The sequence below is a fragment of the Pelophylax lessonae genome (genome assembly GCF_965119305.1).
Source record: "Pelophylax lessonae genome assembly, chromosome: 8".
NCBI lineage: Eukaryota > Metazoa > Chordata > Amphibia > Anura > Ranidae > Pelophylax > Pelophylax lessonae.
This window is the reverse complement of record NC_138775.1, coordinates 132001944-132026496: the sequence shown is the minus strand read 5'-3', so window position 1 is coordinate 132026496 and position 24553 is coordinate 132001944. Positions and strand designations below refer to the sequence as shown.

Below are 24553 nucleotides of genomic sequence, written 5' to 3'. Positions count from 1 at the left end.
ATCTGAGGAGTGATCCAACACCATTAAGTAATACAGTCTTAATTTCCTATTACCTTATCCCTATCTGGCAGCGCCAATCACTTCCCTCCTCTTTTCTCATACATTTGATGCTTCCCTTTTAGGGTTGCATTTTTTGAAGTGGGCAGCAGCCTTGGTTGATAACTTTTTAGCCTTCTATCCTAAGCGCGGATCTTTCTACCTCTTTATAAGATGATAATTGTCAGCAATGACCCCTGCCATCTAAGTAATAACCACCAGGTGGCATACGTATCTAGACCACTGTTCCTGATCTTTGCTGACAGTATTAGGACAGGAGATGTACCAGGGGATTGGAGGAAGGCTAACGTGATTCCGATATTCAAAAAGGGCCAGAGACATATCCCGGGAAATTATAGGCCTGTCAGTCTGACATCAATAATATGTAAACTTTTGGAGGGGATGATAAGGGACTATATCGTAGAGTATGCTAAAGACAACAACATCATCAGTAGTAACCAGCACGGGTTTACAAATGGGCGATCTTGTCAAACCAATCTCTTAGCATTCTACGAGGAAGTGAGCTGTGAGCTAGATAGGGGGAGACCAGTGGATGTGGTGTACTTGGATTTCGCTAAGGCGTTTGATACAGTTCCCCACAAGCGCTTAATTTATAAAATAAGGTCTGCAGGTATCGACAGCAGGGTTTGCTCTTGGATACGGAATTGGCTAAAAGGCCGTGTCCAAAGGGTAGTAATAAACAGCGCATACTCAGACTGGTCTGAGGTAGTAAGCGGGGTGCCCCAGGGCTCAGTCCTGGGACCAACCTTGTTCAATTTATTCATAAACAGCATTGAGGAAGGGATCAGTAGTTTGTTATCAGTTTTTGCAGATGACACAAAATTGGCCAGGGCAATAACTGCACAGCATGAAGCAGATATCCTACAGAATGACCTGGACAAAATTACGGAGTGGGCAACGACATGGCAAATGAGGTTTAATGTGGAGAAGTGTAAGGTTTTGCACTTGGGGACCAAAAACATAAAAACACAATACACGTTAGGAGGGGAACCCTTGGGGGAATCAAAAATGGAGAAAGATCTGGGAGTCTTAGTTGATGATAGATTAGGCAACAGCATGCAATGCCAAGCGGCAGCTTCCAAAGCCAACAGAATATTAGCATGCATAAAGAAAGGGATGTATTCCAGAGATAAGACTATAATCCTTCCACTTTATAAAACTCTGGTCCGACCGCATCTGGAGTATTCTGTCCAGTTCTGGTCGCCAGTCCTCAGGAGGGATGTGTTGGAGCTGGAGAAAGTCCAGAGAAGGGCAACTAAACTGATTAGGGGGTTGGAGGACCTTACCTATGAAGAGCGGCTGCAATCGCTCGATTTATTTTCCCTGGAGAAAAGACGTCTGAGAGGGGACATGATAGCAATTTATAAATATCTTAATGGGGATCTCAGCTTAGAAGAAAAGCTGTTCATTCGAAGGAATTGCATGAGGACTCGAGGACATACAATGCGATTAGAGGAGAAGCGTTTTAACCTCAGGCAACGTGGGGGGTTCTTTACTGTTAGGGCTACAAGATTGTGGAATTGTCTACCACAAGAGGTGGTTTCTGCGGGTAGTATGGTGACTTTCAAAAGACTCTTAGACTTACATCTCAAGGATCAGGAGATTGAGGGCTATGTTAGATGATTACAGTCACACACACCTACACAGGTTGAACTGGATGGACTATTGTCTTTATTCAACCTCACCTACTATGTAACTATGTAACTATATATGTATCCCCTACCTCCAAGGACTCCGACTCAGGATTATGCGTGGAAAGGGAATTATACCCAGCCAGACAATGTCAACAACAGCATAAGGAAAAGAAAAGACAGAGAGGATGCAGAGGAGGACAAAGGTTTCAAAAGACAGAATTCACTAGGCAATTGAGCATTAAAGTGGAGTTTCCGGCCTCGGAAACTATTTTTTAGATAAAAATACCCCGGGACAGTCAGGGCTAGTGCATTTCATAATGGATAGCCTCTGAACTGTCCCAGGTTGCACTTACCTTTTAGAAGAAATACTTACCTTGAAAATGTCTGGTCTAGCGCTGCCATCTCAGGTGTGGGCAGCTGAAGCCAGAGCATCCTCTTCCGTGTCCTCTTTGGTCCCAGAATGGCCTGCACCAGTCCCGCTCGTCAGTTCCGGTGCAGGCGTGTCATCCCTGCACAGCTTCTGGGCATGCCCAGAAACTGTTCAGCAGGGAATAACGTGCATGCACTGAAACTGACGAGCGGGGCCGGTGCAGGCGCATTGATTCCTGGGAGCGATGACGTTCAGCTCCCAGGAGTCAATGCAAGCAGGAAGAGACCGCAGAGGGAGGAAGTGGAAGAAAGTTAAGTATATTTTCTTCAATAACAAGGTAAGTAAACAAAAAAAAAAATCGGGACTATCCATTTCTTTTTCAGGTGATTGTCAGCAAGCGGATGGCCCAAAGTGTTTTTTTGAGGCCAGAACTCCGCTTTAAGAAATATTTGCTTTTTAGCCCAATTGTCAAGAATTCTGTCCCTTCTACAAATAATTATTCCCATTTAAGAAATAAATTCACCTTTAACCTACCAGGTTTGGATGTTAAACATCTTGAGGTGTTCAAGAATATGGAGCTGTGTCCATCAGTGAAAGAAAGAGAAAAGTTCCAGGCGTCGGAGGCTCTGGTGCCTTTTAAATAGCGTTTCCTTCAAGCACGGGCTGTCAGGAAGCTACAGGCGGAGGAACTAATAAGGCATCTTGGGTTCAATGCAGACTAAAGCTTAGGCGGATACAGGCACCCTTGACACCAGCAGGACACAGAGTTCACTAAGGCTCACAGGCGGTTCAAGATAATATGCAGAGAGTGAAGAATTTGGTATTTCAGACCCTTGGTTTTCTGCTACCTACAATCTGCTTCTTATGACCTGTTTGGTCTATTAGTCTGGTAAGGGCATTTTGAGGATATTTCTGGTGGCGGATCTACTGCACTTCTTTTTGCATTATCAAGACTGTTGGTGTGGTTTATATGTCACATGGATATATTTCACTTCATATGGACTTTTAATTTCTAATCTGTCGATCAGCGCTACACCCCCAACCACACAGGATTATTAGGAAGCACTGGGATATTCTGAGACAGGATAAGATCTTGGGCCAGTCTCTATCTGAACATCCCAAATTTGTGTACAGAAAAGCACCCTCCTTAAGAGACAAAGTAGCCCCGGGAGTTGTAGATCTCCCTATTAATAAAGAGAACTGCCTTTTCTCTTTTCTGTCAGGCTTCTATGCACGTGGTAAATGTGCCACATGCAAAAGCTGTAAAAAGAACATCAAAAAGAGAAAGGACTTTGTCTCTAAGGCTACACAAAAAATCTATAAAATTGAAAATCTCATTACAAGTGCTACGCAGGGAGTGGTGTACATGTTGGAATGCGAATGCAGATTACAGTACATCGGACAAACTTTTCATGAGCGCTTCATGTACGTGTCGGTGAACATGTAAATAACATAAAAAAAGGGCCTAGTCACACATAGTGTATCCCGACATTTTAGAGATTACCATCAGAGAAATCCAAACGGTTTGAAGTCTTGGGGTATAGAAAAGGTGAATCGCCACTGGACAGGGGGAATTTTATTTGCCAACTTAGCCGCAGAGAGTCCTCCTGGATATATGAGGTCAAAGTTTTGACTCTATTGGGACTTAATGTGGACTTTGACTTAACTTGTTTTATTTCTGATAGATAAAGTATTTTTTGGTTCTCTATATTCAGTGTATTTTGTGGTTTTGTCTTTTGATTAGAAGTTTTAATTATTTTAAAATACTTAGTTTTATATATTGTGCTGGAAATATATTTATAATATGTGTTTGGTGTGTTACTGCCACCTGATGGTTATTACTGAGATGGCAGGGGTCATTGCTGACAATTATCATCTTATGATTACATGGATAATTTAAGGTGATTCCTTTGGAATAGCAGTTAGTTTCACATTGTTTGTGACCCATCTGGAGTAATCCTATTAATACTCCTTGTTACTGCTAAAATATGTTTCTTGGTATGAAGGGTATACCTGCGATCCTCTTCTTTGAGGCCGCTATTTGCTACAATCGGTTTAATCTACCGCCGTTGACAGCTGGAAGTCTCTTCTGAGGCGAAGGAGGAGTGTGTTGCGTAGGTAATAAGTAACGCCCCTGTCAACAGAAGGGCGGAGGTGCGGCAATAAAAACAAGGTCTGTGTATTGCTTCCCTATCCCTGCTGACGAAGTCCCACCTACTCAAAGACGTAACGTGTACGGGGGGAAGTCACGTGACCGAGGCCATCTTGGTACACCAAGGAAACAACAGGAACACGCCGATGCACACCCAGTTTGTTAATTTGAAGCTTTTCATTTATCTGTTCATGTGATTGCAATGATTATCTTTAATAAAAATCCTTCAAAATATACAGAGAGCACTAGATCTTTCTTTCCCCCCTGCATATAATTACTACAGAGGAGACCTGGGAAAGCTACCCTTAGGAGATCAGGAGTGTCAGCATCAGGATATCTCATTGAACGCTGGCTGGCCCTGTAGGGTCTGTATATGAAGGTGAGAGGCAGAGAATGCCTTGGTGGTGGGATGTCAAGAGAGGTTTCTGCTTCTTAATACCCACGGAAGGACTGTCTCTATTACTTTGCACTTTACAGACTGGAGTCATATATTTTTCTCTTGCTGTATTGGAGATTTGTCTCTGTATAAGTGGACTTGGATACATCAATTGCTGCTATAATGTGTATTTCCATATGATTGCACTGCACTTTTTACTTATATTTCATGGAGGTTTTATGTGATTGCCCTTGAGTGTTCAGCTGCTAATCTATATATGGTCTGGACTTAATGTCAGCACTGAATATTGTTTCATTTATATACAAGTATACAGATGGGGCCAAATTCATTGGTATCCTTCCATTGGAAAAAAAAAAAAACACAATTTACTCTGAAATACTTTGAAACTGATCAAACTGGCATCTATCATTGTTTGGGCCCCTTTCACACATGCGGTCTGTTTGTCCGTTTTTCATCCATCCATTGACGGATGAAAAACGGACATCAATGCATCTCTATGTAAAAACGGATGACAACGGAATATCATCCGTTTTCATCCGCTTCCGTCAATGTCCATTTTTTTGAATGGATGAATGCCCTATTTTTCATCCGTCAAAAAAACGGATCGGACAAAAAACGGATGTAAACGGACAAATGGTCTGTTTTTCATTGGTAGTGGATGTAAAAAAAAAAACGGATGAAAAATGGATGAAAAACGGATGAAAAAGGACGAAAAACAGATGAAAAATTGATAAAAACGGATGAAAAACTGATACATTTTGACGCAACTGAACTGATGAACTGAACGGACCGTATGTGTGAAAGGTATTCCATATTTAATAAAAAATAGACTTTGATTTGGATTCAACAGAATCTTTTAAACAATAAGGCAAATGAAAATGGCATGGTCAAAAAAGATGGGTAAAAATATCCAAAGAAATAGGGAAAAAGAAAAAAGAAAACAAAATGTATCTGGAAGTTCTGTACTATCCACACAAGAAAAAGAGGTCCTATCACCTTAAAATATCAGGGGGGAGGGGGGATGTAATCAATAGGCAAGCATCATAAATATAAAAACAGAAAAATAAAAGATAAAGCACAACCTGTAGTTGCCTCTAAGAAGTTTTATTTATTGGCCACATCAGGCAAATGAGCAATTAAACAGAATCAGATCCCTAAAAATACTCTTAACTCACTTGAAATTCTTAGCACAACACCCAACCCATAAAGGTACTCCTGTGGGAGCTGGTGTTAGACTCCCCTCCTACCTGCCTATTAGCCTGCCACAGACAAAACACCACAAATAAAAAATATATTATACAATGCCCTGTCAATACCCTGAGAGGCCAGCACCTCACCTTAAAACCCCTATGGGTGAATGGGGTGCTAAAACTCTACAAGGTAGGGACTACATCCAGATGGAAGCAGCAAAAAATATACATAAAGATAATGCGGAGCTCAACAACAAAACCAAGAAAAATTTAAATGATCATCCATAAAGGCAAAGACGAATCCTTTAGATCATGGCAGATAGGCACAAAGCTAGCTGGGATATTGACCCTAGTGCTGATGCGCAACTACAAGGATCATATAAGCTGTGAGTAATCACATAACCTTGAAAGTGATGTTAAGTTCTTGCCTCGGCAGCACATATACTAAAATTGGAACGATACAGAAAGTGATGTTAATTGATCAAAAGCAAAGTCTGAGTTAGTGTTCATCAATTATATGACAATTCACCATTGATATCACAGCCTATGGAAATCACACCAGCATGGACCAGGGAGAGGATATATGCAAAGCTTCCAGTACTTAATAACACACATAGACTCTCATAGGTGTGTGGTCCGTCTGGTAGCACTGGGGTGGTCCCAAAAGTTGGGTAACACAAACCCTATGCAGCATTCAGCCGATATGGCCATTCACACAACCACCTTGGGTCTATAGGGGCTGCAGTACTCACGATCCTCGATCCATACAAATGGTCTCACTTTGTGCTGTGTTGTGTCTGATGCTTGTCTCCTGTGGGGATGGATGATAGTAAGCAGGCTCCCGTTACTGTGGCGGACTAGGTAGTCATACGATAAGTACGTTGGTCATGGTGGTAGTAACCACTCCCACTGTGTGCTGCAATCTAGGATAGTCCAGACAGGTATACACAACAGGCGTACCAATAAGTGAAGTTGTGCGACAAGGCAGGGAGGATGAGGCTCGTCCCTAAACCGTCCCTGTGTCTACATGTTTCCTTTCACCCACTGGAACTTCATCAGGACATGTGACACATGAGTTGTCTCCAGGTTAAATCAGGGCTAAGCCCCACCTCTTCATCCAGAGATGACCCATAATTCAGGTCTATGATCAACTCACTACTGGTATAAGCATATACATTAGTCAAAATTCCCCTAATAAATCAAACAGGTGGAAAAAACATAGGAGATCAGCCCCTATAATAGGGGAGTGCATGTACTGTAAATAAAAAACAAATGTCTAGAAATATGTGGAACGAGGAGCCATTATCAAACATGGATTAGAGCACACAGTAAAGTCCATATTTGCTAAAAGTATATGTATACATTCTAAATGGACCAGAGTCCATATCATTTACATGACCCTTACAAGGCATGTATGCCTATGGGGTCATAACGTGTGTGTATATATATATATATATATATATATACACTAAAACCTTGGATTGCGAGCATAATTCGTTCTGGAAACATGCTTGTAATCCAAAGCACTCTTATATCAAAGCGAATTTACCCATAAGAAATAATGGAAGCTCAGATGATTCGTTCCACAAGTCCTTCAGTTTATAGTCTATATAAAAGATTATAGCAATGTGACAGGTTGTGTAACCATAAAATGTCCATCCACAATATGTAGCCTTCCCAAGGGGATCAGAAGCAAAATCTAGCAGAGCTACCGAATATAAGAGAGATGAGAGGCGCCTCTAAGTGTAGCAATATGGTTACATTTAATGAAGGTTCAACATTTAGAATCTCACATGGTTGATGATTAATATAGGCACACCTAGTATGCAGGCATCCGGGGTAAAGCTGTCCACATAGATCATCTTCTGAACCACCGGCTCTCACCACTGTCAGTCTGCAATCGTGACCGGGAAGAATAGCCTTCAGTAGAGTGATCTGAAAGTGAGGCTTTGGATCACTCGTGGAGTGCAGCGGGGAAGGGATGATGAAGATGGCTGGGCAGAGGATGGTCTATGTGGACAGCTTTACCCCAGATGCCTGCATACTTAGATGTGCCTGTTTTAATCATCAACCATGTGAGTTGCTAAATATTGAACCTTCATTAAATGTAACCATATTGCTACACTTAGAGGCTCCTCTCTTCTTTTTTATACATGACGCTACTTGTATATCAAGACATCGCTTGTATAGCAAGTCAAAATGTATTTAAAAAATGTGCTTGTCTTGCAAAGTGCTCTCAAACCAAGGTTTTACTGTATATATATATATATAGTTTTTTTTATTATCTAATACTAGGAGTTTTTAAAGGCTAATAAGCTTAGTCTGCTATTGATACCAGGACTAGGCAAATAAGAATATAGTTGATTTATAGTAAGAAAAGCTACGAGGGACAGGGGTGTGGGGGTCCTTTTCATTGATCACAAGAAACATTGAAATCCCCTCTTCTCTCTGATAATTCCAACTTGTAAATCACCAAACATTTAAAGCTTTTAGTTGATGCACCATATGCATCCCTAAAGTATGTTGTAAATCGTGAATCATCATCTTTTGTGGTAATACTTGTCAAGTGCTCCCCCATCCTTTTGCTAAATTTGCGTCTAGATATTCCTACATATATCATACCACACAGTCAACTGATATATTTCAAAGGAGGAGGAGAAATTGACAAAATTGCATATTCTGGTCTTATATGACCACTTTTCTGGTTAGAGGTCTGCAAAGTTTTGAGATCTCAGTTTTCTGAGACTGTACAGCATCGGTTCCCATAGACCACTACCCCCCCACTTTTTATGATCTCTTTTGGGGTCATTGTCATCTCTCACTCTCACTCTTCTCGCCCCACTAATTGGCCCTAGTTGATATCACTGATGACCATTTTACAACCTCACAACCACCTTTATAGGTTACTCCAGGTAGGTGGGGTTCTGTATAGTACCAACTTACAACCTCCCCTCTAACTCTTTGGTATTTAGCATACACAAGTGTCTTTAATCATTAAAACCCAGAATGGCTTTTTGGATTAATAATGAAGTTGAACAGAAGATCAGGGCAGTTTTCTGCAAGGAGGAACAACACGCTCCCAAACACCAGAGTGAATTTAAACAATTACAGTATTTATCGGCATATAACACACACTTTTTTCCCCTGAAAATATAGTGCAAACAATGGGTGCGTGTTATACGCCTAAGTTTTTTTATTCCAACGGGAGCGGGGATCAGGTGGTCCGCCCCGGGTGCCACACATTGGAGGGGTGTCAGGTCGGCTGCCCCGCCTCTCCTGGCCCTGGGACAGCCCTGTCTGCGTACTCTGCAGTTAAGAAAAAATCACGCCAGCCCCTTTTTATAGATCCTTCCTACATTTTATTACTGTCATTGAAAAATGGTGCCTCTACATACTTTGTTAGCTTCGTTCTTTCTGGCTGCTCTCCTCCTCCTGCTCCTCCTCCTTGTAAAATATTTACAAAAATTTGAGGAGTGTACTCACTTTTGTGAGATACTGTACGTTATGACCCCATAGGCATACATGCCTTGTGAGGGTTGTGTAAGAGATATGGGCTCTGGTCCATTTAGAATGTATACATATACTGTTAATGAATATGAACTAACTATACTGTCTGCTGTAATCCATATTTGACATTGGCTCTTCTTTCCACATGTCTCTATACATTTGTTTTTCTATTTACATGCACTCCCCTATTATAGGGGCTGATCTCCATGTTTTTTCCACCTGTTTGATTTATTTGGGGAAATTTGACTAATGTATATGCTTTTCCCCGTAGTGAGTTGATCATAGACCTGAATTAGGGGTCATCTCCGGATGAAGGGGTGGGAATTTAACCTGGCTTTAACTCATGTCTCACATGTTCTGACTAAGTTACTGGTGGACGGAACAAAACATGTAGACACAGTGACAGTTTAGGGACGAGCCCCATCCTCCCTGCCTTGCCGCACAACTTTACTTATTGGTATGCCTGTTTTTTGTACCTGTCTGGACTATCCGAGATTGCAGCACACAGTGGGAGTGGTTACTACCACCATGACCAACGTACTTATCATATCACTGCCTAGTCTGGCACAGTAACGGGAGCCTGCTTACTATCATCCATCCCCACAGGAGACAAGCATCAGACACAACACAGCACAAAGTGAGACCATTTGTATGGATCGAGGGACGTGAGTACTGCAGCCCTTAAAAACCGAAGGTGGTTGTGTGAATGGTCATATCAGTTGTATGTTGCATAGGGGTTTGGGTTACTCAACTTTTGGGACCACCCCAGTGCTACAGGCCGGACTACACCCACCTATTAGAGTCTATGTGTGTTATATATCTCAAGCATTAAAGCGGAGTTCCACCCAGTGAACGTTTTTTTTTTAAAAAATACCCCCGGGACAGTCAGGGCTAGTGCATTCCACAATGGCTAGCCTCTGATCTGTCCTGGGTTGCACTTACCTTTTAGAAGAAATACTTACCTTGAAAATTTATACTCCAGCGCTGCCATCTCAGGTGTGGGCAGCTTGAAGCCAGCGGGATCCTCTTCTGCATCCTCTTCCGTCTTCTGTGGTCCCACGATGCACTGCACCTGCCCCGCCGTCACTTCCGGTGCCGCAGCGTCATCCCTGCTCAGCTTCTGGGCATGCCCAGAAGCTGTTTTGCAAGGTATGACGGTGCCTGCACCGGAACTGACGTTGGGGCCGGTGCAGGCGCATTGATTCCTGGGAGCGATGACGTTCAGCTCCCAGGAATCATTGCATGCCAGGAAGTGATGACTCGCCGTGGCCACCGAGGGGAGGAAGAAAGAAGTAAGGTAAGTATATTTTCTTCTAAACGAGGTAAGTAAAAAAAAAAAAAAAAATCCAGATTATTCATTTGTTTTTCAGGTGACCCGGAGCGAGAAGATGGAGGTAAGTATAATTTTAGGGAGCAACTCCATGGACTGGACGCTCTGCATATATCCTCTCCTTGGTCCGTGCTGGTGTGATTTCCATAAGCTGTGATATCAATGGTGAACTGTCATATGATTAATAGACACTAACCCAGACTTTTCATTTGATTAAATAACACCACTTTCAAGGTTATGTGATTACTCACTGCTTATATGATCCTTGTAGTTGCACATTGGCACTAGGGCCAATATCCCAGCTCGCTTTTGTGCCTGTCTGCTATGATCTAAAGGATCCATCTTTGCCTTTATGGATGATCATTTACATTTTTCTTGGTTTTTTTGTTGAGCTCCGCACTATCTTTATATATATTTTTTGCTGCTTCCATCCAGATGTAGTCCCTACCTTGTAGCGTTCTAGAACCCCATTCACCCATAGTGGTTTTAAGGTGCTGGCCTCTCAGGGTATTGACAGGTCATAGTATAATATCTTTTTTATTTGTGGTGTTTTGTCTGTGGCAGGCTAATAGGCAGGTAGGAGGGGAGTCTAACACCAGCTCCCACGGGAGTACCTTTATGGGTGGGGTGTTCTTCTAGGAATTTCAAGTGAGTTAGGGTAGGTTTAGTTGAGTGGAGTGGGTTTAGCCGAGGTCTCTCTAGTGGCTGGTGGGATCTAATGCTGCTTAATTGCTCTTTTGTCTGATTTGGCCAATAAATAAAAGTTTTTAGAGGTAACTACAGGGTGTGCTTGATCTTTTTTTTTATTTTTATATTTATGAATTAAAAAAAGATGGGCCCCTAATCTAATATTTTGTTGCAAAGGCTTTAGAGATACCATTAAATGGTGGAACTGACCAAGAGTCCTATCCAGACTGTGATGCATTTCTGATAAATGAATATGGTTCAGAGTGTTTATCCTAAGTATAGCAGCTATGCTCATTAACCGGATGCCACTCAGCAACCAGGGTGTCCCTCTCTCTCTCCACTTCTTCCTCCTGCCCGGCCAACATGTAGCCTCCAGCACAGCTAAATTCCTCTCCTGGGTCTTCCTGTCTCAGTTGTGATCCTCTGGTTGCCAGGACTGCCCTGCATCATGTGCTTATCAATATACACAACCAACCCTGCTCTCTGTCCAGTCCTGCTCTGCCTTATTCTCTCTGCCATGAAGCTGTGTAAGGCAGAACTGTAAAGGAAGGGGGGGGGGCCGCAATGTGAAGGGGGGACAGAGGACACTAATGTAAAGAGGGGGGCTATGATGTGAAGGAAGGGGGAGACTGTGATGTGAGGGGCAGCCTGTGATGAGAAGTGGAAACTAAAGATGTGATAAAAACGAATTTATGCAGCGCTAGCTTCAATAAAGTGATAAGTGCTGTGATATATAAACAATATTCAATAATTTATAAAGTGCATAAAAGGATCATATATACAAAGTGCTAAGTGCTAAAAAATATGCAATATCCAATAAATTATAAAGTGCATGTATACACATAAGTGGTTAGATATACTCCAAAAGAATATTCAATGCTTGAAACAAAAAGTCCTTAAAGTGATCCAATTAAGGTGCCAAGGTGCCAAAAAATAATTCAGGTGCTTGCAAAGTGACAAGGTGCCCCTCAAGGTTCCCCACTCACCAGATTGCAGATAAATTAAGACCCTCAAGATTATTGCACATTGCCCAGGATCTTTAAGGACCAGAACTTCTCCTGTGTAGCCTTCACACTTGTTGGGTCAGCTTCCGCAGTCTCTGTTCTTTCAGCAGGACATTTCTGTGTCCCTCATGTCTCTCTTTTTCTCCAGTCTCCAGAAAAAGAGAGACATAAAGATGTTGATATGAAGGGGGGGGGGGGGGGTTGTGATGTGAACAGGGGAATGATGTAAAGGAGGGGCTGTGATGTGAATATGGGACTGGGGACTGTGATGTGAATGGGGAATTGAGAACACTGGTGTGAAGGAGGGGTTGCGATGTGAAAAGAGTCTGTGATATGAAGGGATAACTGAGGACACTGATATGAGTCATAGCACAAAGATGATATTTGGACCTCTACTGGAAGAAAAATTTACTGACCAGGCCTCTGTGAATTTTACTTCAAAAGTAATCACTGCAAATAATTTCTGTTGACCTGAATGAGACTTCTGCATCTGCCAAGAGGTAATTCGGTCCACTCTTCTTGAGCAAACAGAATTTACTGGAACATCAAGCTGTTTGAAGATAATCTTATCGTTTTTGCCTTTGATGTGCTAGACTATCATTTTCTGAGATCTTTCTGATCTCTTCAGAGAACTTCCATTTGCTTTTTCTGTTCCATGTTCAGTGTGGTGCACACGATGATACCAAACAGCAGAGAAACTACTTTTGTCCATTTAAACAGTCTAACTCACTTGATGACAAGACTGAAGAAATGTGAAGATTAGAGAAAACAGTTTGTTTGAAATGTTACTGCTAGCCAATTATTTTAATATTTTCCAGGGGTACAAAAAAATAGCTTCAGTACATTTTAGAATATCTTGGTAGAATAAGCAATCATTTACCATATATACTCAAGTATAAGTCGACCCGAGTATAAGCCGAGGCCCCTAATTTTACCACAAAAAAATTGGAAAAATGATTGAGTATAAGCCCAGGGTGAGAATTCAGGGCGGCGTGCATGGTACAGGAGAATGCATGGTACAGGAGAATGCAGGGTTGTGGGCATAGTACAAGAGAATGCAGAACTCCGGGCATGGTACAGGAGAATGCAGTGCTGCAGGCATGGTACAGGAGAATGCGGGGCTTCAGGCATACTACAGGAGATGCAGTGCTGCGGGCATGGTACAGGTGTACCATGCCCGCAGCAGTGCATCCCTTGTAGTATGCCCGCAGCCCAACATAATAGCATGTAGTGCGGCTGTGTTTCACCTACCTGTTCCAGAGGCGCCTTAAATTTAAAAATGGAGCGCCAGGTGCCGACACGTCATTGCGCATGCGCCGCCGCCGCTTGGGAAAGCTCATATATGTTTGGCTATTCCTGGGAATAGCCAAACGTGTACGGCCTGTCCCGAGCGGTGGCGGCGCATGCGCAATGACGTGTCAGCGCCGGGCGGCGCCATTTGTAAATCTACAGCACGTCGGGCCGGCCGGGGGGACATTTTTTTTTTGATTCGAGTATAAGCTGAGGGGGACGTTTTCAGCACAAAAAAAGTGCTGAAAAACTCGGCTTATACTCGAGTATATATGGTATCTCTTTTCTTTGCTTGACTTTATGACATACCAATGACATTCACATGTCTACCTCCTATCTTGCCTCTAGTTAGTAACCGAACTTTTACTTTCCTGATCAACTCATCCCCACACAGCTAATCCCTTTTGTATCACTTACACTTCCCTTTCAATTGCAAGCTGCCATGAGCAGGGGTCCCTGACCTTCTTGTCTTAAATTGCATTGTCTCCCTTTATTTTGTCAAGTGCTAAAGCAAACTGTTGTTGCTTTATAAATCCTGTGTAAATAATAATGTTGCTGGTCAGTGATGAAGTGTCCACTGCTGCAGCTCAGTGGAGAGGATCTCCCTTGCTGCTGGTCAATAGAGAAGTGTCGGATTGAGAGTACACGTGTACCACAGAGCTAGATATTCCTCTGCCCAGTGCTGCCTGCATATAACAGAGAAAGTCACTCTGACATATATTATATTCCCATTGCACTCCTTTCTTACATAGTTACATAGTTAGTCAAGTTGAAAAAAGACAAAAAGCCATCTAGTTCAACCAATAAAAGAGAAAAATATATATATACAATCCCACATACACCATACTGTACCCACATTTGATCCAGAGGAAGGCAAGAAACTCTCACAAAGCATGATTCAATTTGTTCCAGCAGGGGAAAAAATTCCTTCCTGATCCCCAGTCAGATATTCCCTGGATCAACTTTACCTAGTACCCAGTTATATTATGTACATTCTGGGAAAAACCTGGAAAAAAGAGGGTGCAGCAACAACCAGCTGGTTAACTGTTATCACCATAGAAAAGAGTATACAGTGGGTACGGAAAGTATTCAGACCCCCTTAAATTTTTCACTCTTTGTTATATTGCAGCCATTTGCTAAAATCATTTAGGTTCATTCTTCTTCCTCATGAATGTACACATAGCACCCCATACTGACAGAAAAACACAGAATTGTTGACATTGTTGCAGATTTATTAAAAAAGAAAAACTGAAATATCACATGGTCCTAAGTATTCAGACCCTTTGCTGTGACACTCATACATTTAACTCAGGTGCTTTCCATTTCTTCTGATTATCCTTGAGATGGTTCTACACCTTCATTTGAGTCCAGCTGTGTTTGATTATACTGATTGGACTTGATTAGGAAAGCCACACACCTGTCTATATAAGACCTTCCAGATCACAATGCATGTCAGAGCAAATGAGAATCATGAGGTCAAAAGGAACTGCCTGAAGAGCTCAGAGACAGAATTGTGGCAAGGCACAGATCTGGCCAAGGTTACAAAAAGATTTCTGCTGCACTTAAGGTTCCTAAGAGCACAGTGGCCTCCATAATCCTCAAATGGAAGACGTTTGGGGCGACCAGAACCCTTCCTAGAGCTGGCCGTCCGGCTAAACTGAGCTATCGGGGGAGAAGAGCCTTGGTGAGAGAGGTAAAGAAGAACCCAAAGATCACTGTGGCTGAGCTCCAGAGATGCAGTCAGGAGATGGGAGAAAGTTGTAGAAAGTCAACCATCACTGCAGCCCTCCACCAGTCGGGGCTTTATGGCAGAGTGGCCCGACGGAAGCCTCTCCTCAGTGTAAGATACATGAAAGCCTGCATGGAGTTTGCTAAAAAACACCTGAAGGACTCCAAGATGGTGAGAAATAAGATTCTCTGGTCTGATGAGACCAAAATATAACTTGTTGGCCTTAATTCTAAGCGGTATGTGTGGAGAAAACCAGGCACTGCTCATCACCTGTCCAATACAGTCCCAACAGTGAAGCATGGTGGTGGCAGCATCATGCTGTGGGGGTGTTTTTCAGCTGCAGGGACAGGACGACTGGTTGCAATCGAGGGAAAGATGAATGCGGCCAAGTACAGGGATATCCTGGACAAAAACCTTCTCCAGAGTGCTCTGGACCTCAGACTGGGCCGAAGGTTTACCTTCCAACAAGACAATGACCCTAAGCACACAGCTAAAATAACGAAGGAGTGGCTTCACAACAACTCCGTGACTGTTCTTGAATGGCCCAGCCAGAGCCCTGACTTAAACCCAATTGAGCATCTCTGGAGAGACCTAAAAATGGCTGTCCACCAACGTTTACCATCCAATCTGACAGAACTGGAGAGGATCAGCAAGGAGGAATGGCAGAGGATCCCCAAATCCAGGTGTGAAAGACTTGTTGCATCTTTCCCAAAAAGACTCCTGGCTGTATTAGATCAAAAGGGGGCTTCTACTAAATACTGAGCAAAGGGTCTGAATACTTAGGACCGTGTGATATTTCAGTTTTTCTTTTTTAATAAATCTGCAACAATGTCAACAATTCTGTGTTTTTCTGTCAGTATGGGGTGCTATGTGTACATTCATGAGGAAGAAGAATGAACCTAAATGATTTTAGCAAATGGCTGCAATATAACAAAGAGTGAAAAATTTAAGGGGGTCTGAATACTTTCCGTACCCACTGTATGTCACCAGCACACCATGGATCCATATCATATAGCCCAAATATTTATTAAAGCAATCAAATCAAAAATAGTACAAACGCAACACCCTTGAATCACACAGGAACTCTTTGCAAGGCATATGACCCTGAAACATTGCACCTGAAATATTTATGATGTGGTGACCCCAATAAATATTTGGAGTATATGATATGAATCTATGGTGTGCTAGCGGCATATACTCTCTTCTTTGTTCTGTATTGGTCTTTCGAAACCCAGGGCACCAGGCAGGAGAACCATGGCACATGCCCCTGTAGTATCTCAACTTTGTATTTACACCTTGTCTAAAGAATGGTGGTTTTTAACTTACATTTTTGTCCTAAACAATACAAAATATTGTTTTTTTCTTTTCTATTTACTTTATTTATGGTAAACTATCCAAGTGTATTATACATTAATATATAGTGATATATGCTCTGATTTAGCCAAAGTCCATGAAGAAATTGATCAAGTGATTGGAAGAGAGAGAAAACCAACAATGGCAGATCTCCTAGAAATGCCGTATACTAATGCTGTGATCCATGAAATTCAGCGCTGTGGAGATATCAGTCCCTTAGCTTTGCCCCATATGACATACAGAGATATGGAAATTCAAGGGTATTTTTTACCAAAGGTAATGCTGTATTTATATGCACCTAAACATAATGCTTATCTGCTCTACATTTACCCTAAGCAGGTGTCTATTGCTGGCCTTTCCTTCTAAAAATGCTAGGTGTCTGGCTATCATGCTGGCCCTCTTGCTTTAATACTTTGAGTCACTGGCCCAGATCAAATATGCAGGGAACGACTTCTTACTTTGCTTTAAGTATTGATGCTAGAAAGTCAGAACACAACATTGCATTTGGGAATCTAATCTTAATACTGCTTGATCTAAATATAATTTCAGGGAAACTAATATAAACACAATCTAATTTTATTATAATATCACATTTCTTCACACAAAGAAGGAAGATGTATTTGTTTATTTGTAGCAGAGACACAAGAAAGGACCCTAGGGGTGAGGTCAGATATAGTCTTTTGCAGTAATACAGTTACAGCTCTTGTAAAGTGATTCTAAAGTTTTTTTTTTCACGTTATATTTTTTTTTTTTTTTTTTTTTTAACAAGTAGAAAGTTTTATTGAGTATAAATCAGACAAATACAGCTGAGCAACATGATAACCATACAAAAAGCAAATAGGCTAAACATGAGTACAATCCACCATCATCGAATACAAAGTCACTAGCAAAGGAGTTACATCTGTGTACTGATCTAAAGGCGCCCCAAGCCAATTAACAAGAACAATATACTGACTGGATTATCCAAAAAAGGTCTATAAGCAACCAATGAAAGAGTGTAGTCTACATGAAGATCTTTAAATGATATAAGGACACTCTCACAGCGTGAGGAAGGGAGAAAGGGAAAAAATAAATAAAAATGGAAGGTGGGGGGGGGGGGGACAGTGGATGACAGGGGAGAGGACATGCAGGGTAGAGAAGAATCGTGAGGGCAGAGGAAGAGGAAAGCAGCCACAGAGGGGGAATGGCACGATATCCATTAAATAGAGTCACTACGTGGTACAATTCCACTTTTGTCATTATACAGGTTGACTAGAGCCCCAGTAGTCTATCCAGACGGACTATATCATGTCAAATGTTTGGGGGTAGTTCCTACTTACATATGTCAACTTATACATTGGTAATGCAGTATTAATGGCGGTACGCCATAAAAAGAAGGTGGGAGGGTGAGGCGACTTCCATTTAAAGAGGATCTCCCTGCGACACAAAAAGTAGCAAAGAAAATAAACAACTTTACATAGCGACCCAAGTACACACCATCCAGGATATGTAGCAGGAACACCTTAGGGTCCAATCTGAGGGTTGAATCACTCAACCTATTAAGTTCAGCCACCACTGCCATCCAAAAAGGTTTATTAGAGGGGCAAGTCCACACCATATGTAGGAAGGATCCAACAGAGGAGTGGCAACGTGTACAGGAGGAATAGTAACAATGTGAGATTGCAGCCAGCTGTTGCAGGGTAAAATCAAACTGAGGCATGGAGGAGCTCAGCTATGAAAAAATATTAGAGGAACTGAATTTATTCTCTCTTGAGAAGAGGAGATTAAGGGGGGATATGATCAACAAGTATTAATACATAAGGGGTCCATATAGTGAACTTGGTGTTGAGTTGTTCACTTTAAGGTCAACAGAGAGGACAAGGGGGCACTCTTTACGTCAAGAGGAAAACAGATTTCATCTCCAGATACGGAAAGGTTTCTTCACCGTAAGAGCTGTGAAAATGGGGAATAGACTCTCTCCAGAGGCGATTCTGGCTAGCTCACTAGATTGCTTTAAAAAAGGTCTGGATTCTTTCCTGGGTGTACTTAATATACATTAATTGGGTACTAAAAATTGTTTTTAGGTAAAGTTGATCCAGGGTATATCCGATTGCCTCTCGGGGGATCAGGAAGGATTTTTTTCCCTGCTGTAGCAAATTGGATCATGCTTTGCTGGTTTTTTTCGCCTTCCTTGGATCAACTGCGGATATAGGATTGTGTATATGGGATTGTATGGTTGGGTTTTCAATACTGCTTTTTTTTTTTTTTTGGTTGAACCAGATGGACTTGTGTCTTTTTTCAACCTGACTAACTACAGTGCCTTGCGAAAGTATTCAGCCCCCTTGAACTTTTCGACCTTTTGCCACATTTCAGGCTTCAAACATAAAGATATAAAACAGTAATTTTTTGTGAAGAATCAATAACAAGTGGGACACAATCATGAAGTGGAACGAAATTTATTGAATATTTCAAACTTTTTTAACAAATAAAAAACTGAAAAATTGGGCGTGCAAAATTATTCAGCCCCCTTAAGTTAATACTTTGCAGCGCCACCTTTTGCTGCGATTACAGCTGTAAGTCGCTTGGGGTATGTCTTTATCAGTTTTGCACATCAAGAGACTGAAATTTTTGCCCATTCCTCCTTGCAAAACAGCTCGAGCTCAGTGAGGTTGGATGGAGAGCGTTTGTGAACAGCAGTTTTCAGTTCTTTCCACAGATTCTCGATTGGATTCAGGTCTGGACTTTGACTTGACCATTCTAACACCTGGATATGTTTATTTCTGAACCATTCCATTGTAGATTTTGCTATGTGTTTTGGATCATTGTCTTGTTGGAAGACAAATCTCCGTCCCAGTCTCAGGTCTTTTGCAGACTCCATCAGGTTTTCTTCCAGAATGGTCCTGTATTTGGCTCCATCCATATTCCCATCAATTTTAACCATCTTCCCTGTCCCTGCTGAAGAAAAGCAGGCCCAAACCATGATGCTGCCACCACCATGTTTGACAGTGGGGATGGTGTGTTCAGGGTAATGAGCTGTGTTGCTTTTACGCCAAACATAACGTTTTGCAATGTTGCCAAAAAGTTTGATTTTGGTTTCATCTGACCAGAGCACCTTCTTCCACATGTTTGGTGTGTCTCCCAGGTTGCTTGTGGCAAACTTTAAACGACACTTTTTATGGATATCTTTAAGAAATGGCTTTCTTCTTGCCACTCTTCCATAAAGGCCAGATTTGAACAGTATACGACTGATTGTTGTCCTATGGACAGAGTCTCCCACCTCAGCTGTAGATCTCTGCAGTTCATCCAGAGTGATCACGGGCCTCTTGGCTGCATCTCTAATCAGTCTTCTCCTTGTATGAGCTGAAAGTTTAGAGGGATGGCCAGGTCTTCGTAGATTTGCAGTGGTCTGATACTCTTTCCATTTCAATATTATCGCTTGCACAGTGCTCCTTGGGATGTTTAAAGCTTGGGAAATCTTTTTGTATCCAAATCCAGCTCTAAACTTCTCCACAACAGTATCTCGGACCTGCCTGATATGTTCCTTGTTCTTCATGATGCTCTCTGCACTTTAAACAGACCTCTGAGACTATCACAGTGCAGGTGCATTTATACAGAGACTTGATTACACACAGGTGGATTCTATTTATCATCATTAGTCATTTAGGTTAACATTGGATCATTCAGAGATCCTCACTGAACTTCTGGAGAGAGTTTGCTGCACTGAAAGTAAAGGGGCTGAATAATTTTGCAGTTTTTTATTTGTTAACAAAGTTTGAAATATCTAATAAATTTCGTTCCACTTCATGATTGTGTCCCACTTGTTGTTGATTCTTCACAAAAAATTACTGTTTTATATCTTTATGTTTGAAGCCTGAAATGTGGCAAAAGGTTGCAAAGTTCAAGGGGGCCAAATACTTTCGCAAGGCACTGTATGTAACTATGTAAAATGAGCTGTATGGAGAAAGAGCTTTAACTGCAAAAACCTCTTTCTAGCAGAGATCATATTCGTAACAAAGTGGATTGCGCAAGTCTCCCATTCCTTTCCATCCAAATCTGTCAAGTAAGTAGTCCATTTTTGATAAGAATGAGTCGAGGTATTAATAATAAGCCAAATAGAGTCTAATATACAGAGAGGAGAGGTTTCCCCATCACGCTCGAGGTAAGCAACCACTCGATAGGGTCTGACTCAACAGTAAGGGGGCAGGAAATTGGCCCTGGACTGCATGCCTCAGCAGTAGATATCTGAAGAACATAGAAATAGGAAGGTTATAATTGGTCAGTCTTCTGTTCTACATAATATGCTTGAGGCCCACCACTTCATGAGCTGCCCACAGCTGTAGACCTGGGATACTACGCAGGTGAGGGAGATTAAGGTTGCCCCAAGAAGGTGTGTGCTGAGAGAAGGACAGGGGAGATTGATACTTTGTCCTAGCACTATGCCATACTAAAAGGGTTGTTTTCATTGGGCTGGTAATAGCTGGAATAGACCTGACAACTCGAAAAATAAAATTACTTAAAGTACCATAGGAGTCCAACAGGGCCATCTCCAAACGAACTGCGGAATTGTTTCTAGGCTGCGAAAACCACCAGCGGACTGTTACCAGCACTGCTGCCCAATGATACAGCTGAAAATTTGGGAGTGATAATCTACCTTGTGACAGTGGGAGTTGTAGTGTTGTCTTTGCTAGACGTGGGACCTTTCCAGACCATACAAAGCAGAGGGCAACACTATCAAGTTTGTTAAAAAAAACATTTTTGGTATGGGAATTGTGGTATTCCAAAAGTAATAAAGAAATTTTGGCAAATATACCATTTTAATAAGATTTACCCTGCCTACTGGAGTGAGAGGGAATGACTTCCAAGAGGCACATCTCTGGGAGAAGAGCCCAAGGAGAGGGAGTAGGCTGAGCTTGATGTAGGATGTCAGGGAGCTGTCCAATGTGCCCATATGTATCCCAAGTTATTTAAATCTCTCTAACCAACAAAGCAGATATTTGTAGCCAGTTTAGGGTCTGAAGGGCTAATCAGGAAAGTCAGAGATTTCTCCCAGTTTATCATAATCCCAGAGAAAGTGCCAAACTCTTCAATTATCCTCAGAGCTGCCTGTAAAGAGGAGGACGTGTCTCTAAGATATAAAAGGGCATTGTTCGTGTACAGGGACAGTTTGTCTTCAATTCCACCAACTTCTATTTCCTTACCTGAATCTGCATCACAAAGTTAGACAGCTAAAGGCTCTAGAGCAAGGGCAAACAGACACAGGGAAAAGGGCCAGCCCTGTCTTGTTCCCCTGGGCAGAAGAAAGAAGAGGGATAGTGAATTGTTCATACACTAAATAAACCAAAAAGTAGTGTTGCGCTAGTCATGTGCACACATAGTGTAATAAAACTCAAAATCAGTGTCCATACATGTTCCAATGTCCATACAATCAATCAAATAAACGGTGAATCCACATGTCCAAAAGAATCTTGTGCAAAACTTAATTAGTGCTTTCGTGATTAGTGCAATCCCACCACCAGGTGAATTGGTCTCTCACCTCCACTATAGACCCACTGCTGGGTCAATCACAGCGTTGTATATACACAGGGACCTTCAGATAGTAAAGGCTATGGATAGCCTATCACCTCCAGAGGGATTCTCACCGATAGACATAAAAGGGGAACAAAGGAAGAGATCTAGTGCTCTCTGTATGGTTGCAGTAAACCGCTTTATTGAGTAAAGGAATGGTACTCACAAAGGTGGCGCTTCCAAAGCGCATAGCAATCAGCTTAAACGGTATCTAGGAAGAGACAGCTTCCAGCACGTAGGCTCTGTCCCCTATACGCGTGACGTCGAAGCCCAACCACAGGCATTGACTTCCTCAGTAGGGGTGGAGACTGCATGGTGTGCTGCGCAGCTTCAATCAGTGAAGCTGATTGGATCTATTTACATATTGCCCTCCCTGTGCCTTTTATGCAGCTCAGGACCCCGGAAATAAGAATATTCAACGTCACGCGAATAGGGGACAGAGCCTACGTGCTGGAAGCTGTCTCCTCCTAGATACCGTTTATGCTGATTGCTATGCGATTTGGAAGCGCCACCTTTGTGAGTACCATTCCTTTACTCAATAAAGTGGTTTACTGCAACCATACAGAGAGCACTAGATCTCTTCCTTTGTTCCCCTTTTATGTCTATCGGTGAGAATCCCTCTGGAGGTGATAGGCTATCCATAGCCTTTACTATCTGAAGGTCCCTGTGTATATACAACGCGTGATTGACCCAGCAGTGGGTCTATAGTGGAGGAGATAGACCAATTCACCTGGTGGTGGGATTGCACTAATCACGAAAGCACTAATTACGTTTTGCACAAGATTCTTTTGGACACGTGGATTCACCGTTTATTTGATTGATTGTATGGACATTGGAACATGTATGGACACAGATTTTGAGTTTTATTACACTATGTGTGCCCATGACTAGCGCAACACTACTTTTTGGTTTATTTAGTTTACATTGTGTGGTTTAGACACTTTTAGTGTGTGCAGCTGGTCTTTATATCATTTTTTTATTGCACCATTCACTATTGATATTTTTTTGCGCTGATAGTTTTTGTTATATAATTGTTTGTACGTACCTTGGCTAGAGGGTTTGAATAAATCATGCGCAACCAAGCAATGAATCAAAGGCCAAAGTCGAATAACTGAAGGACAGCCCAAAGGTAGGTCCATTCAACAGAATCAAAAGCTTTTTCAGCGTCTAAGAAGACCACCACCCCCGGACTGTCTTCAGCGGCCACAGCCATTTGAGTAAACAATGTCCTCCTGCTTGGCATGAACCCAGACTGGTCCAGATGTACCAAGGCTGATATAACCACATTTAGGCGGTTAGATAGAATTTTTGCAAGGCTTTTAGCATCCATGTTTAAGACTGAAATTGGCCTATAGGTGAAACATAAGTCAGGGTCCTTGCCAGGCTTAGTGATCACTACAATCACCACATCCAGCATGAAAGCTGGCAGGGCTCCTGAATCCAGGGGGATGAAGAAGGAGCGAGTGGAGTCTGGGGGCTAACTCATCAGAAAATGTTTTATAAAATTCTGTGGGGAGGCCATCAGGGCCAGGTGTCTTTCCAGATTGGAGAGCAGATATTGCTGTTTGTACCGCCTAAAGCGTGCATTGGGGGCATCCAATCTCTCCATTTAGCTGTCCATCAGTCTTGGAAGGTCCTGCTCCGCATATGTCACTCTAGAGCTATAAAGGCTTAGATAGTATGAAGCAAAACTGTCATTTATCAGGTGGGGTCTGTTAAAATTACTCCCTCAGTGGAAAAAAATCTGTGAAATTGTGACAGAGGCAGAGTGGTCTTTTGCCAGCCAAACCAGCATCTTCCCATTTTTTTCCCCTTGCCCAAAAATCCTTTTGAGATGGAGAATTTGAGTCTTAGTCCTAGAGGCATGGAGGAGTGCAACCTCCTTAAGAGCGAATTGTAGGGCTGAGTAGGTAGTGAGTCCAGCTCTCAAATCTTTTCTAACCCCACCCTACCCTTTCAAAGCATCTCAAGTGGCAGAGGAGGAGGCAGTGTGTGTCCAATATTCAGACAAGTCCTGTCTGATTGGCGTTTCAACCCTCAGATCAGCTAACCAAAATCTAGACAATCTCCATAGCCCCACCAACTGTGTCTCAGTAGTGAAAACAGCAGAACAGGAGCATGGTACGATATGCCCCATGGCAGGATAGTAATTTCCTGGATCCTTGGAATGACAGAACCCCCTGCAAAAAACAAGTTAATGTGGGAGAAAGTTTTATGGGAGGCCGAATGGCAAGTAAACTCCCACAGAGAAGGGTTCCGCCATCTCCAAACCTCTGTAAGGTAAGATGCTTCAGCTCAGACCAAAAGGT

At 42.2% G+C, this 24553-nt stretch overlaps 1 protein-coding gene across 1 annotated transcript in view; it reads left to right on the top strand.

The window, feature by feature from the left end:
- The window catches only part of LOC309561247 (cytochrome P450 2D17-like), a 136213-nt gene that overhangs the window by 98501 nt on the left and 13159 nt on the right, over positions 1 to 24553 (top strand). The window contains exon 7 of the mRNA XM_082265044.1: positions 16789 to 16976. Coding sequence (XP_082121170.1) covers positions 16789 to 16976 — 188 coding nt within the window. The remainder of the gene's footprint in view (positions 1 to 16788; positions 16977 to 24553) is intronic.